General features: G+C 46.2%; 1 protein-coding gene across 1 annotated transcript in view; it reads left to right on the top strand.

Moving 5' to 3' along the window:
- Window positions 1-3,534: 3,534 nt before the first annotated feature.
- Window positions 3,535-13,664, top strand: part of LOC132385797 (E3 ubiquitin-protein ligase TRIM35-like) — a 29,290-nt gene continuing 19,160 nt past the window's right edge. Inside the window, exons 1-4 of the mRNA XM_059958019.1 lie at window positions 3,535-3,648; window positions 3,820-3,945; window positions 4,633-4,680; window positions 5,181-5,303. Coding sequence (XP_059814002.1) covers window positions 3,535-3,648; window positions 3,820-3,945; window positions 4,633-4,680; window positions 5,181-5,303 — 411 coding nt within the window. The remainder of the gene's footprint in view (window positions 3,649-3,819; window positions 3,946-4,632; window positions 4,681-5,180; window positions 5,304-13,664) is intronic.

The following is a 13,664-nucleotide window of genomic DNA, read 5'->3' on the forward strand; positions in this document are numbered from 1 at the left end:
CATCCTATTACTGCAACTTTCAGTTTACCAATGGTGGATAATAGTCATTTATTCCCCCCTCAGCCCGGCGGATGATTGCATTTGTTACATTAATGGCTAGAAGATCTATCCTATTTAACTGGAAAGAAATTAATCCTCCAACTATATTTCAGCGGTTTTCTCAAACTATTTATTGTTTGAGTTTAGAAAAAATTAGAAGTGTTGTCTTTGACCCTTCAGTTAAATTTGAAGAAATTTGGAGACCATTTATTCAACATTTTCATATGAACTAAATTTACTTTTCAAAAACCTTACTTTTAATATCCTTAATTATTTGGATGGAGGTGCGGAGTTATTGACGCTACTGTGTATAATTGATATAATGCAATGGCCCATGTCGGTTCGGAATTTTTTCTTTTTTTTTGGTGTGGGGTTTCTTATTTTCTCCATTTTTTGTAACCACCATGAGTTTGGGAGGTTAATATCATCTATTTGTATTTATACCTTAACCTATTAATTATGTACTCTCAAGCTCTTCGTATTTATGTTTAATTTATGTTTGTTTAAAATCAATAAAAAGATTTAAAAAGGGCTATTCTGAGGAAAGGGTGGAATAGGCGCAACGGGCCGAGTGGCCAGACACGCTCCTGTTACTTATTTTCCGAAGCACGAGTTTACCTTTGCGCCTTGTTCTCCCTTGGTTTTCAGCCGTTCGGATTGCACAGGGGAGCGGTGAGAGCTCCGGAGACCCATCGGCAGCCGCTGCGGGCAGCTCCGTTCTCCCAGCAGGAAGGGACGGGACTGGGAGACAACTCCAGACAACATGCCCCGATCCTCGGCGGGGAGAGGCTGGGCGCCCTCCATGTAGCTGAAACATCTCACGGAATCTCCGCCAGTCTCTTCAGCTCTGCCTTCGAAAGGATTCACGACCCGCCGGTGGTGCAGCCGAAACCCGAGGCGCAGCTCCTGGTCTCCGGTCACTCGGTCCCGGTTCCGAACATCGTCCCGCCCACTGACAACCCTCAGCCAATGGAAGCACCCCTATCCCAGCGGTGATCGCTGACTGGCTGTGTGTGTGTGTGAGGACGGGCAGCTACTGGGAGCTGGAGATGTCAGTCACAGTTTGTTCTCAGAATTAAAGGGAAATCCCCGAAACTCAAATTTCAAAAATAAATTTTATTATCAGAGTACAGATAAATCACCACATACAACCCCAAGAAGCATTTTCCTGCGGACATACTTGGAAAAAATATAGAATAGTAACCATAACAGAAGCAGGCAGTGAAAGATCAGCCAGAGTGCTGAAGGTAACAAACTGTGCAAATGCAAATACAGAAACAGCGATAAAATAAGAAGAGCATGAAATAACCGCAGCGGCTGCTGATGGATCTCCGGAGCTCTCACCGCTCCCCTGTGCAATCCGACAGGCTGAAGGCCAAGGGAGAACAGGCGCAAAGGTAAACTCGTGATTTAGAAAATAAGAAACAGGAGCAGGCGTTGTCATTCGGCCCGTTGCACTATTCTGCCCCTCAATCATAACATGGCTGTTCTTTGACCTCAGCGCCACTTTCCTGAAACGTTCCCAACATCGCCGAGCCCCTAAATATGTCCGTTTAATTTAGGAAATGTATGGAGAAAACTCCAAATATTCTCTGCACTGTGTTGGGGTAATTTCTCCTTATCTCAGTCTGGCTGATGTGACCTCGGATTTTGATTCTGTGATCCCTGGTTCCACTGCCCAGCCAGGAGAAACATCATTCCTGCCCCAATCCTCTAAATACCCTGTAAGACTGTGTCTGTTTCAGTCTGGAAGCTTCTCCATGTGAACCCTGTGTTAATGAAATTGGTGACAGTTCTTTCAGACCAGCATCTTTGACCACAAGAACACCAGGCAGTGGTCAGCACGGAATGTCCTGCAGTTACCGCAGGAGAAGGACTGTATGGACACAGTGGAGTGGTTCCCTGAGCAGACAGTCCAGACCATCTGGCAGAATGCCTCATCACCAGATCTCACCAACAGGCACCAAGACCTCAGCTGTCTGGCGGCGAGAGGGCCCCTCCCAGTCTGATCCTTGCTGCGTGCCCGGAGATCACTCCCACAGCGCGCTGCCCCGAGATTACTGCAGTGGAGACGAGAGGGCCCCTCCCAGTCTGAACCTTGCAGCATACCCGGAGATCACTCCCACAGCGCGCTGCCCCGAGATTACTGCCGTGGAGACGAGACGGTCACTCACCTATTTGCGGACTGTGGGCTGGCGAAGATCTATGGAGAAAGATGCAAGGGCCTGTGCCACAGCAGCTGCGTGACTGAAGGCTCACTGATCCTCGGGCTGTTCCCAGGACGCGCAGCAAAACGGACAGAGAGTGCTGCTGGAAGATCATCAACTTGGGGAAAGACGCTCGAAACTTGTTGGCCTGCCATCAGATCGAGATGTCCGGAGAGCAGCGGTTCCCAACCTGGGGTCCACGCTTAATGGTATTGGTCTTTGGCACAAACATTTTTGGGAACCCCTGACGTTCAGGAATGCTACCGACTGGCACAGTCCAGACTACAGGGACACCATTGGAACTATCGGGTCGCTCTACTGCTCGACTGGGACAGGCGGGTTGGCTGAGGAAGCCTCTCAATTATTGTTCACCACCCCAGGGGGCACCTGAGCGACAACAGACAACCGAATACCCCATAGAGAACGAATGTAAATTCATTGGGTAAAGTTATTCGCACGTTTTATCATTCTGAATAAAGCTTATAAAGCTTATTTTAACACAAATAAAGTATCAACATCTGATCTGTGTCCAGAGTGAAGGAGACCAGGCCTTCTATTGGAGACGGGACGGACATGGGTCAAGTCACGAAGTTTTTCTCACGAAGAGCTGTTGAAATCTGGACCTCACCGAAAAATTAACATTTTCCACCCGATGACGTAGAATGCCCAGTCCTGTGCTTTTTCCTGCAACCACAGGTCGGTCATCACCACTGCATCTCTCCCCTCACAGCACAATATTCTCTCCACATCCCCAGTTTAATGGCATGTTTTCACTGTTTACTTATCCACCGTTTTACACTCCATTCTGACTCTCTTAGACCTGGAGAAAGATAAAAAAACGAGCTGCTGGAGGAACTCGGCGGGTCGGGCAGCATCTGTGGAGGGAAATGGGCAATCGACATTTCGGGTTGAGACAGTTCAGATGAAGGATCTCGACCCGGAAAGGGCCTTCCGATCGGAGCGATGGGGCCTTTGGACATTCAGCTAACATTTTTGTCGCTCTAGGTGTTTACGAGATGGGTTTGCTGGGCATATGGCCAACTCACCTACGCTCGTCGCCGGGATTTTGGCGTTTGGCATTAGGCATTTTCTTATCTTTTCCCTGCTTAATTTGTTTTTGATCCCACAATAACATGAAAATAGCCTGAATTTCCACTGAACAAATCCAGCAGCAGAATGCTCATTCCCTGAGTCTGCAGCGCGCGTAGTGGCCAATCGCGGTACTGCAGGGGATCAGCAGCTCCCCGAAAGCGAAAGCATTCTGAATCAGGAAGTGCCGGGAGTTAACATGGCTTCGAAAGGACCGTCCGAGAGTTGGACCGAGGAGGTAATTTGTCCCGTCTGCCTGGATTTCTTCACGGATCCGGTGTCACTGGAGTGTGGACACAACTTCTGTCGCCCTTGTCTCACACGGTGTTGGGAAAGGGAGGAAAGAAACTCCTGCCCGGAATGCAGAGAGGTGTTTGCTGACCGCACCCTCAGGGTGAATCCAGCCTTAGCAAATCTGGCTGAAAAAGCTCGAAATCTAAACCTGAATCCGAAAGGGAAGGAAAGTAAACATCACTGCGAGGAACATGAGGAAGAACTGAAGCTGTTTTGTGAAACGGACAACACACTGATCTGCCTGATCTGTAGAGATGCGCAGGAACACCAAGAGCACCGCTTCAAGCCAATTAAAGAAGCTATTAAAATCTACAAGGTAAAACTAACGTTAGTCCAATACTTAAAATATTTCCTTTGTCCTACATATCATCACACGAGCCTCTATAATTAACACATCGTTCTCTGCAACTTCCGCCTTCTCCAACGGGATTCTGGCATCTCTCCGTCCCACAGCCCACCTCCGCACCCCACAACTCTCCGCTCTGTTTACGGATCGCTCCCCGTACTGTATCGCCCTGACCCACTCGCTCCTCCCCACTGATCTCCCTCCCGGCACCGACACCTGCAAGCGGGACAAGTGCTACACCTGACTCCTAACCTCCTCCCTCTCACCATTCAGGGCCGCAAACAGCCCAGTTCCTCCCGTTTCTTCCATGGTCGATTGTCCTCTCGCATTAGATTCCTTCTTCTCCAGCCTTTTACCTCTTCTACCTGTCCCCTCCCAGCTTCTCATTTCATCACCCTCCCCCACGCTCCCCCTCACGTTGTCTCAGCCGTCACCTGTCAGCTGGTTCTCATCCCAACCTTTTTATTCTGGCTTCTGTCCCATTCCTTCCCAGTCCTAATGAAGGGTCTCATCCCGAAACACCGACTGTTTATTTCCCCTGAAGAGATGCTGCCTGACTCACTGAGTTCCTCCGGCATTTTGTGCGATAATCGGGTTTGATCACCTGTTTCTTTTGATGCATCTTTGTCTCTATTTCCTTCACTCTCGGACTTCCAGGATCAGCTAAAATCTTCCTTAGACTCTCTCACAAAACAGAAATCAGACTTCCAGGAAAAGGAGCAGCAACAGAAAGAGAAGATTTCCGGAGTTCGGGTGAGGCTTCCTGAGCGGAATTTCTGATAATACTGTCGAGTTTTGCTCCATTTAATGCAGAATAGCAGAGTATCGCAGCTCCAGTGACCTGGGTTCAATCCTGACCTCTGCTGCTGTCTGTGTGGAGTTTGCATGCACCCCCTGTGGCCACGAGGGACTCCGACACGACCCAAGGACATGACGGATGAATGGCTAATTACCGTTAACCCTGTAAAGGTGGGGAGGGTGTGTGTGAATCCGATGGGACTTTATGGGTCAATAAGTGAGAATAGGTTTCAGGAAAACGTGAGGGAATGGTGTTGACGGGAATGCTCCCAGAAGTAGCATGGACTCTAATAGACCGAACTTAACGACAAAAGGAAACAGAGCACAGCAATGCAGTATATTAATCTTCACCTTTCATTCAACAGGAACAGTCACACAGCCTTCAGTCCCACATCACATCCCAGTTTGATGAACTGCGCCAGATTATCACTGAGAAAGAGCAGAGCTTACTCAGGGATCTCAGGGAAGAAGAGAAGAGGATTCTCAACGCAATGGAGAAAAACCTTCTAGCTCTTCAAGAGAATATAAGGGTTATTCATGAGGAAATCCCTAAATTAAAGGAACAGATGGATCAAAAAGACAGTGTGATATTTCTCACGGTGAGGGATTATATTTCAATTTGTTTCTGTCAAAGGGAACTAAATGAACAGTTGTATATTTGAAATAAACACAGCACAGAGACCAATTCTAACAAATCAATTGCCGCTGCTGGCGACCTCACACAAGTTGTTATACTTGCATGATGCGCCCTCCCATCACTCCAATAATGACATTTCAAAATGTCCAAGATACGCGTTCGATCATTCATTAGCAAAACAAATTTTGAAGCGATGAAACTTCAGGGTAATTCATTATAAAGTAAGCTGCACCACAGTGGTCAAGAAGAGAATAATATCTGCTCATCCCCAGCTCAAAACTGCCCAGAACAAAGTACAGGTACGTAACTTATTCCCTTCGTTTTTACCAAGTCCCCACTCACCAGACTGGTTATCGTAATAAACACGTAACGCAGAATACAATGCAGACAGAAAACAGATGCATTGCTCATACACACCGCATTTACAAATAGCAGTAAACTGTTTCTCACCAGACAATTGATGCATCTATTCAGGGCTGTTGTTCTCCCAAAACTGGACTTCCACAACTTCTGTACATCCCAGGACAGAATGCAAATTTCTCTGAAATTATTTACTCTGATCATAATACAGAGCTGCTGACTGTGTCCTTAATTCAGCATTAAATATCCTCTAAAACTCACATTAACTCCCATTTCCAGTCACAGATTGTGAGTGTGTCTGGTGCGGTGGGTGTGAGGGTCTCTTTGTCAATCAGTGAGAACAAAGAATTTGTCCCACACATCAGACTTATTTTCTGTATCCGGTTTCCATCAGATTAGGGAAACTATTTCTGTCTCTTTGCTTTTACAGATAACATTCAAATGAACGTTCAATTGTTCAAAACATAACCAGGCCATTCGGCCCATTTCCTCCTCTCAATTCCCTGCTTCACAATCCTCCTGCCACTTGCTCATCACAACCAGCAACAGTGCCCCGAAATCTCTGGTCCCTCATGTGTTCATCCAGCCTCCCCATTACATTCAATCTCTGCTGTTCCATTTCACCCACTCCTGTGGCACTGAGTTCCACATCCTCTTCACTAAAATTCTTGTGGATCTTGTTAAAATCCATCTGGAATTACATCTCCCCACACAAGCACATACATCACTGATCATAAATTCCTCCATCCTATCACACTGACGTCATATCCAGATGATAATGTACAACCTGTCCTGTCTTCCCTGTAAGTTTCATCCTCTCAGTAATGGTCTGACATTCAGAATCTTTCCTTGTAAGTTACCCTGCGGTTCCGAATTGTCCGTGTGTGTGAGTGACTGTGGGAGTGGGAATTTTCAACACCTTGTAATGATTTGTATGAAATTCAGGATGTGGACAGTAAGTCCAAGTCTAATCCGAATTGTGTTTTATTTATTTCAGGAGGAAGCTCGTCGGAACAGAAGGTAGGCTCTTTACTGAAACCCTGAATGGATTTGTAAAATAGTTCAAAATAGCAATTTATAACCAGCAGTTTAATATTTACAGGATTAATGACGATGTCCAGGAATTTTCAGTGACAGATGAGACCCTACCGGTTGAAAAATTCGATCACCCCTATTTGTTCAACACAGTGCTGAGAGAAACGCTTGATGCTATTAATCGAGGTAAAACTTACAACGATTCATTTCCCCTTGTTTATGAAGCTCAATTTAGTTCCAATTTGAGGCAAAGATGGTCTGTAATACTGGGCTGAAGGGGAACTGAACCGACTGGGAGGCATCACTCTCACATGGTCAGCTGGAGATGTCAGACCCCTGGACACACCAGCACAGGGTCACAATACAACCAATACATGGGACTGACAGATGAACCACTGTGTTCCGATCCCAGACAAATGCACCAACACAACAAGACATGAGTTAGGATCTACCAGAGGAGATGGGAATTTAATACTGATGATAATATTGTAGGGAATAAAAGCAGGTATCAGTGTGGTGACAGGGATTGTCAGGAAAATACACAAGTCCTTCATGTGCCCTGTGAGTGCAGACTCTGACTGACACAGGTCTTCCCCCTTCCGGATCAGCATCTCTCACTGCTGTTAGAAGCAGAAGAGGGGAGTGGTCGTGATCGGGGACTGAATCGCCAGGAGAACAGACAGGAGAATCTATTAATGTGAACGGGACACCCGAATGGTATGTTGCCTCCTGGGTACCAGGGTCAGGGATGCCTCGAATCGTGTCCGCAGCATTTTAGAGAGGGAGGGAAAAGAGCCAGGTATCTTGGTAAGTTTGTGACAATGACATTGGGAGTAAAAGCAAAGAGGTCCTGAAAATAGAGTTTGGAGAGCTTGGTGAAAGCTCAGAAGCAGCACCCCCAGGGTTGTAAGTTCTGGATTGCTGCCTGTGCCACGTGCTGGTGAGGGCAGAAACAGGACAATTTGGCAAATAAACATGGCTGAGAAGATGGTGCTGGGGACAGGGCTTTAGGTTCTTGGATCATTGGGATCTCATCTGGTGGAGGAATGACCTTTTCAAAAGGGATTGGTCGCACCTGGACCGAAGAGAGGACAATATTCTCACAGAGAGGTTTGATAGAGCTGTCGGGGAGGGTTTAAACTAATTTGGCAGGGTGGGGGATTGGAAGTGGAGTGAAGCGATAGAACTGATGGTAAAATGCAACGATAGCATGCAGTCAGACTGTTAGATAGGGCGGACAGATGCGAGGAGAAAATTACAGCCAGCAGGGTGAGTATCAGTGCATTAGGGATGCAGAATTAAAAAGGGTAGCAGATACAGTACACAAAGTGCTATATCTCAATTCATGGAGTATGAGAAATAAGGTGGATGATCTTGTTGCACTAATACAGATTGTCAGGTATGATGTTGTGGCCATCACGGAATCGTGGCTGAAGGATGGTTGTAGTTGGGAGCTGAATGTTCAAGATTACACAATGTATCGGAGGAAGGAAGGAAGGCCGATGGGTTGGTGTGGCTCTGCTGGTAAATCAGTAGCAAGATGTGACATAGGATTAGAAGATGTTGAATCCTTGTGGGTTGAGGTAAGGAACTGCAAAAGTAAAAATGACACTGACCCCAGTCATATACAGGCCTCCCAACAGTCAGTGGGTTGAGGCCGACAGATGACAACTGGAAATAGAAAAGGCTGATGAAAAGGACAATGTTATGATAATCATGGGAGATTTCAACATGCAGGTCAATTGGGAAAATCAGGTTGGTAAAGGATCTCAAGAGAGTGAGTTTGTTGAATGCAATGTGATGGCTTTCTAGAGCAGTTTGTCGTTGAGCCTACTCGGGGAACAGCTCTGCTGGATTGGGTGCTATGTATTGAACCAGAGGTGAGTAGTTAAAAGAAACCTTAGGAAGCAGTGCTCACAACGTGACCGAGTTCAACTTGAAATCTGATAAGGAGACAGTAAAGTCTGACATTGTAGTATTTCAGAGAAGTAAAAGAAATTACAGTGCTCTGAGAGAGGAGTTCGACAAAGCAAATTGGAAGGAGATGCTTGCAGGGATGAGAGCAAAGCAGAAATGGGGTCAGTTTCTGGGAAAATGAGGAAGGTGAAGGATAGATGTATTCCAAAAATAAATAAATACTCAAATGGCAAAATAGTAAAACCGCGGCTGACAAGGAAAGACAAATTAATGTCAAGGCAAAAGAGAGGGGATACAACTAAACAAAAATTAGTAGGAAGACAGAGGACTGGGAATCTTTTAAATATCTACAGAGAGGAACTGAAAGAATGATTGGGATGAAAAAATAAACAAGAAGTTGACTTGAATTGAATTGACATAATTACTTTCATCATTCATATACATGAGGATTAAAAATCTTTACGTTACATCTCCGTCTAAATGTGCAATGTGCAATTTATTGTAATTTATGGTAAATAATATGCACAACAGGCTGGTTAATATAACAGAGAAATACAGCTGTGTCCTCACGAGTTAATCAGTCTGATGGCCTGGTTGAAGAAGCTGTCCCGGAGCCTGTTGCTCCTGGCTTTTAATCTGTGGTTTAGAATAGCATTCAATCCAAGAGCAGGGATGTGATGTTGAGGCTTTATAAGGCACCGGTGAAGCCTCACCTTGAGTATTGTGAACAGTTTTGGGCTCCTCATCTAAGAAAAGGTGTGCTGGTATTGCAGAAGGTTCATTTCATAAGGAGGATTCCAGGAATGAAAGGGTTATCATACGAGGAACGTCTGATAGTTCTGTGTCTGTACTCGCTGGAATTTAGAAAGATGAGGGGGAATCTCATTGAAACCTTTCGAATGTTGAAAGTCCTAGACAGAGTAGATGTGGAAAGGATGTTTCCCATGGTGGTGGAGTTTAGGACAAGAGGACACAGCCTCAAGATACAGGGGGGTCTATTTAAAACAGATGCGTAGAAATTTGTGCCAGCAGCTGGTGAATTTGTGTAAATTGTTGTGTGTATTGAAGGCACAGCTTGATAGGTTCTAGATTCAATGGCATCAAAGGTTACGGGGAGAAGGCCAGGTAGTGGGGCTGAGGATGGAAAAAAAGGATCAGCCATGATTGAATGGCGGAGCAGACTCGTTGGGCAAATGGCCTAATTCTGCTCCTATGTCTTATGGTGATCAGACCACTACATTGATGCATTGTGAGAATGAGCTCGGACACACCAACAAGCATTGACATGGGTCAAGATTTCATCTCGGGAGAAGCACACACAGCATAACCGGCCTGGCAAAGCTCCCACACACAGATACACAGGAAGGACTGGCAGATTGTAGTCAGAGCCTCAGCAATGTACGTTGTTATTTCCCTCAGTAACCTGGAAACCAATCTCTTCAGAAACAGTCATTTATTCATTTAAACAACTCGGTCACGTGTGACACATTGTCAACACACACCAGACATGTGATGACACACTGTAACATACAAATTCCTCAATGTGCACACTCTCCTTCAATGTGTATACACACCACACGGATATTTACCACAATCAACACACACACACACACACACACACACACACACACACACACACACACACACACACACACACACACACACACACACAAAGATATACTATCAGTGTGTGACACACGGCCACAGAAGAAGGCACAAATTCCCATTTAGGATTGAAATCTGCCGTCCTTACCCAGTCTGTCTGTTCTGTGGCACTGAGCTGTCCTCTGACGTGACGTCACATCAACACTTCACAGACAGACTCCGGGGTGAGATTCCTCAGGAGAATGATCTGGGAGTGTTTGATGGATGTTGAACTCACGGCCCACTTCATCAATCTGCAAGACTAAGATGTCTTCTTCAGCATGGCCCATTTGTGTGTGTTTGCCACCACCCCCTCCATCCCTCTAACCATTTCCCATCTATGTACCTGCCCAAATTTATTTTAAATATTTTATTTTTACCTGTTTCTACACCGTCTGAGGGCAAATTCCATTTACCAACCTCCCTATCTATGAGAACGTTACCCGATAGACCACTCAGAAAAAAATCCCGTCTCACTTTCAGTCTGATGCCTCTGGTTCTGTACTCCCATTTCTTGGAAAAAGAATCGTTATTTAAGCTCCTAATGAATTATTTACCTTGATAAGCAGTCATACATGAACATCCTACATTACAGCTGAATAGCCCAAGCCTATCCACTCTCTGGTTTTAATCCAAGGCCCCAGTCCTGGATCCAAGGCCCCTCCTGAAGCCTCCTGTCCAGTGTAATGACATCCTCGCCATATTCCGGAACCGGAAATGCAGACAATGCTCCAAGTGTGGTCTGTCATCGACATCAAAGGCCTTGCTGAATTTCATGTGGACAGTGTGGAATAGGCTGATGAATACACGACTGAAGCTGTTTTTTTAGATTGGGACAAGAAGGACGGCGTGGGAGCTAAATTCTGAAGGAAGGCAGATTTAAAAAACAACTTTGCGTACAAGAACGGCGAGACTGCGCAGGACAGCGCGGAGAGTTTAAAAAGATGACCACCCTATACAGCGGGCAGCGGAGGGGGTGGCAGCAGAGTGTAGGGCTTTGGCTCAACGGGCTTAGGCGGTGACGGGAAGAGGCGAGAGCGAGGCACCGACTCTTTTTCTCCCCTTGGCAAATCGGCCCGGACGGACGGGGGAGCAGCAGGGCACATTAGCTAATGGTTTAAAAAGTTCATCTGCTTAGCGAAGTAAGTGGGTGAGTAGACCTATTTTTCTTTGTTTCATTCCTGTAGAATTAGGTAGCATGACTGCAGGGTTTGTGCTTTGTTCAGGGTGTCAGATGAGGGAATCCAGGGAGACCTCCAGCCTCCCTGATAGCCACATCTGCACCAGGTGAACCGAGATTCAGCTTCTCGGAGACCGTGTTAGGGATCTGGAGCTGCAGCTTATTAGAGAAAATGAAGAGGTGATAGACAGGAGCTACAGGGAGGTAGTCATCCCTAGGCTACAGGGGTCAGAAAACTGGGTGACTGTCAGGAGAGGGAAGGGAAATGCCCGGATAGTGGAGAGCACCCCTGTGGCTGCCCCCCAAGCAACAGGTATATCGTTTCGGATGCTGTTGAGGGGGTTGCCCTGACAGGGGACTGCCACGGTGACCGGGTCTCTGGCACTGAGCCTGGCGCTGTTGTACAGGAGGGAAGGAGGGAGAAGAGGAATGCGGTAGTCATAGGGGATTCCATAGTCAGGGGAACAGACAGGAGATTCTGTGAGCCTGATAGAGATACCCGCATGGTGGGCTGCCTCCCAGGTGCCAGGGTACGGGATGTCTCGGATTGGGTCCAGAATATCCTGAAGGGAGAGGGCGAGCAGCCAGCTGTCTTGGTACATGTTGGTACCAATGACATAGAGAGGGAAAGGGAGGAGGTCCTGAAGAGAGATTTCCGGGAGTTAGGAATGAAGCTGAGAAGCAGGACCTCCAGGGTAGTAATCTCAGGATTGCTACCTGTGCCACGTGCTAGCGAGGGCAAGAATTGTAGGATCAGGCTGATGAATGCGTGGCTGAGAGACTGGTGCAGGGGGCAGGGCTTCAGATTCTTGGATCATTGGGATCTCTTTAGGGGGAGGTATTACCTGTCAAAAAGGACGGGTTACACCTGAAATATAGCGGGAATGTTTAATAGAGCTGTTAGAGAGGGTTTAAACTAATTTGGCAGGGCGATGGGAAACCGGAATGTTAGAGTGGAGGAGGGTGAAAACAGAAATAAATCTAAGATAGTGAGCAGTAAAGATTTCAGGAAGGACAGGCAGGTGATGGGGCAAATTTGCAGCCACTGGGATGAGTTGCAGTGCAATCAAACCAAAAAGGAAAAATACAACAGGAAATAGAAAAGGTTTGCCAGAAGGCCAGTGTTATGATAATTGTGGGGGATTTTAACATGCGAGTGGATTGGGAAAATCAGGTTAACACTGGATCTCAAGAGAGAGAATTTGTAGAATGTCTACGAGATGGCTTTTCAGAACAGCTTGTTGTTGAGCCCACTAGGGGATCAGAGGTACTGGATTGGATATTGTGTAATGAACCAGAGGTGGTTAGAGAGATTGAGGTGAAGGGACCGTTGGGAGGCAGTGATCGTAACATAATTGCGTTTACTGTGAAATTTGCGAAAGAGAAGCCGAAATCCGATGTGTCGATATTGCAGTGGAGTAAAGGAAATTACAGTGGCATGAGAGCGGAACTGGCCAAATTTGACTGGAAAGGGACACTAGCGGGAGGATGGCAGAGCAGCAGTGGCTGGAGTTTATGCAAGAAGTGAGGAAGTTGCAACACAGATATATTCCAAAAAAGAAATTTTCGAAAGGAAAAAAGTTGCTCCCGTAGCTGACAAGAGAAGTCAAAGCCAAAGTTAAAGCAACGGAGAGGGCATTCAAGGAAGCAAAAATTAGTGGGAAGACAGAGGATTGGGAAGTTTTTAAAAGCTTACAAAAGGAAACTAAGAAGGCGATTAAGAGGGAAAAGATGAACTATGAAAGGAAGCTGGCAAATAATATCAAAGAAGATACTAAAAGCTTTTTCAAGTATATAAAGAGTAAAAAAGCAGGTGAGAGTGGATATAGGACCGATAGAAATTCATTATGGAGAAATTGTAGTGGGAGATAAGGAGATGGCTGAGAAACTGAACGAGTATTTGCATCAGTCCTCACTGAGGAAAATATCAGCAGTACACCGGACACTCAAGGGTGTCAGGGAAGAGAAGTGTGCGCTGTCACAATTACAACAGAGAAAGTACTCAGGAAGCTGAATAGTCTAAGGGTAGATCAATCTCCAGGACCAGATGGAATGCACCCTTGTGTTTTGAATGAAGTAGCTGTGGAGATTGCGGAGGCAATAGCAATAATCTTTCAA

The sequence above is a fragment of the Hypanus sabinus genome (genome assembly GCF_030144855.1).
Source record: "Hypanus sabinus isolate sHypSab1 chromosome X2 unlocalized genomic scaffold, sHypSab1.hap1 SUPER_X2_unloc_22, whole genome shotgun sequence".
In the NCBI taxonomy this organism is placed as follows: Eukaryota; Metazoa; Chordata; class Chondrichthyes; order Myliobatiformes; family Dasyatidae; genus Hypanus; species Hypanus sabinus.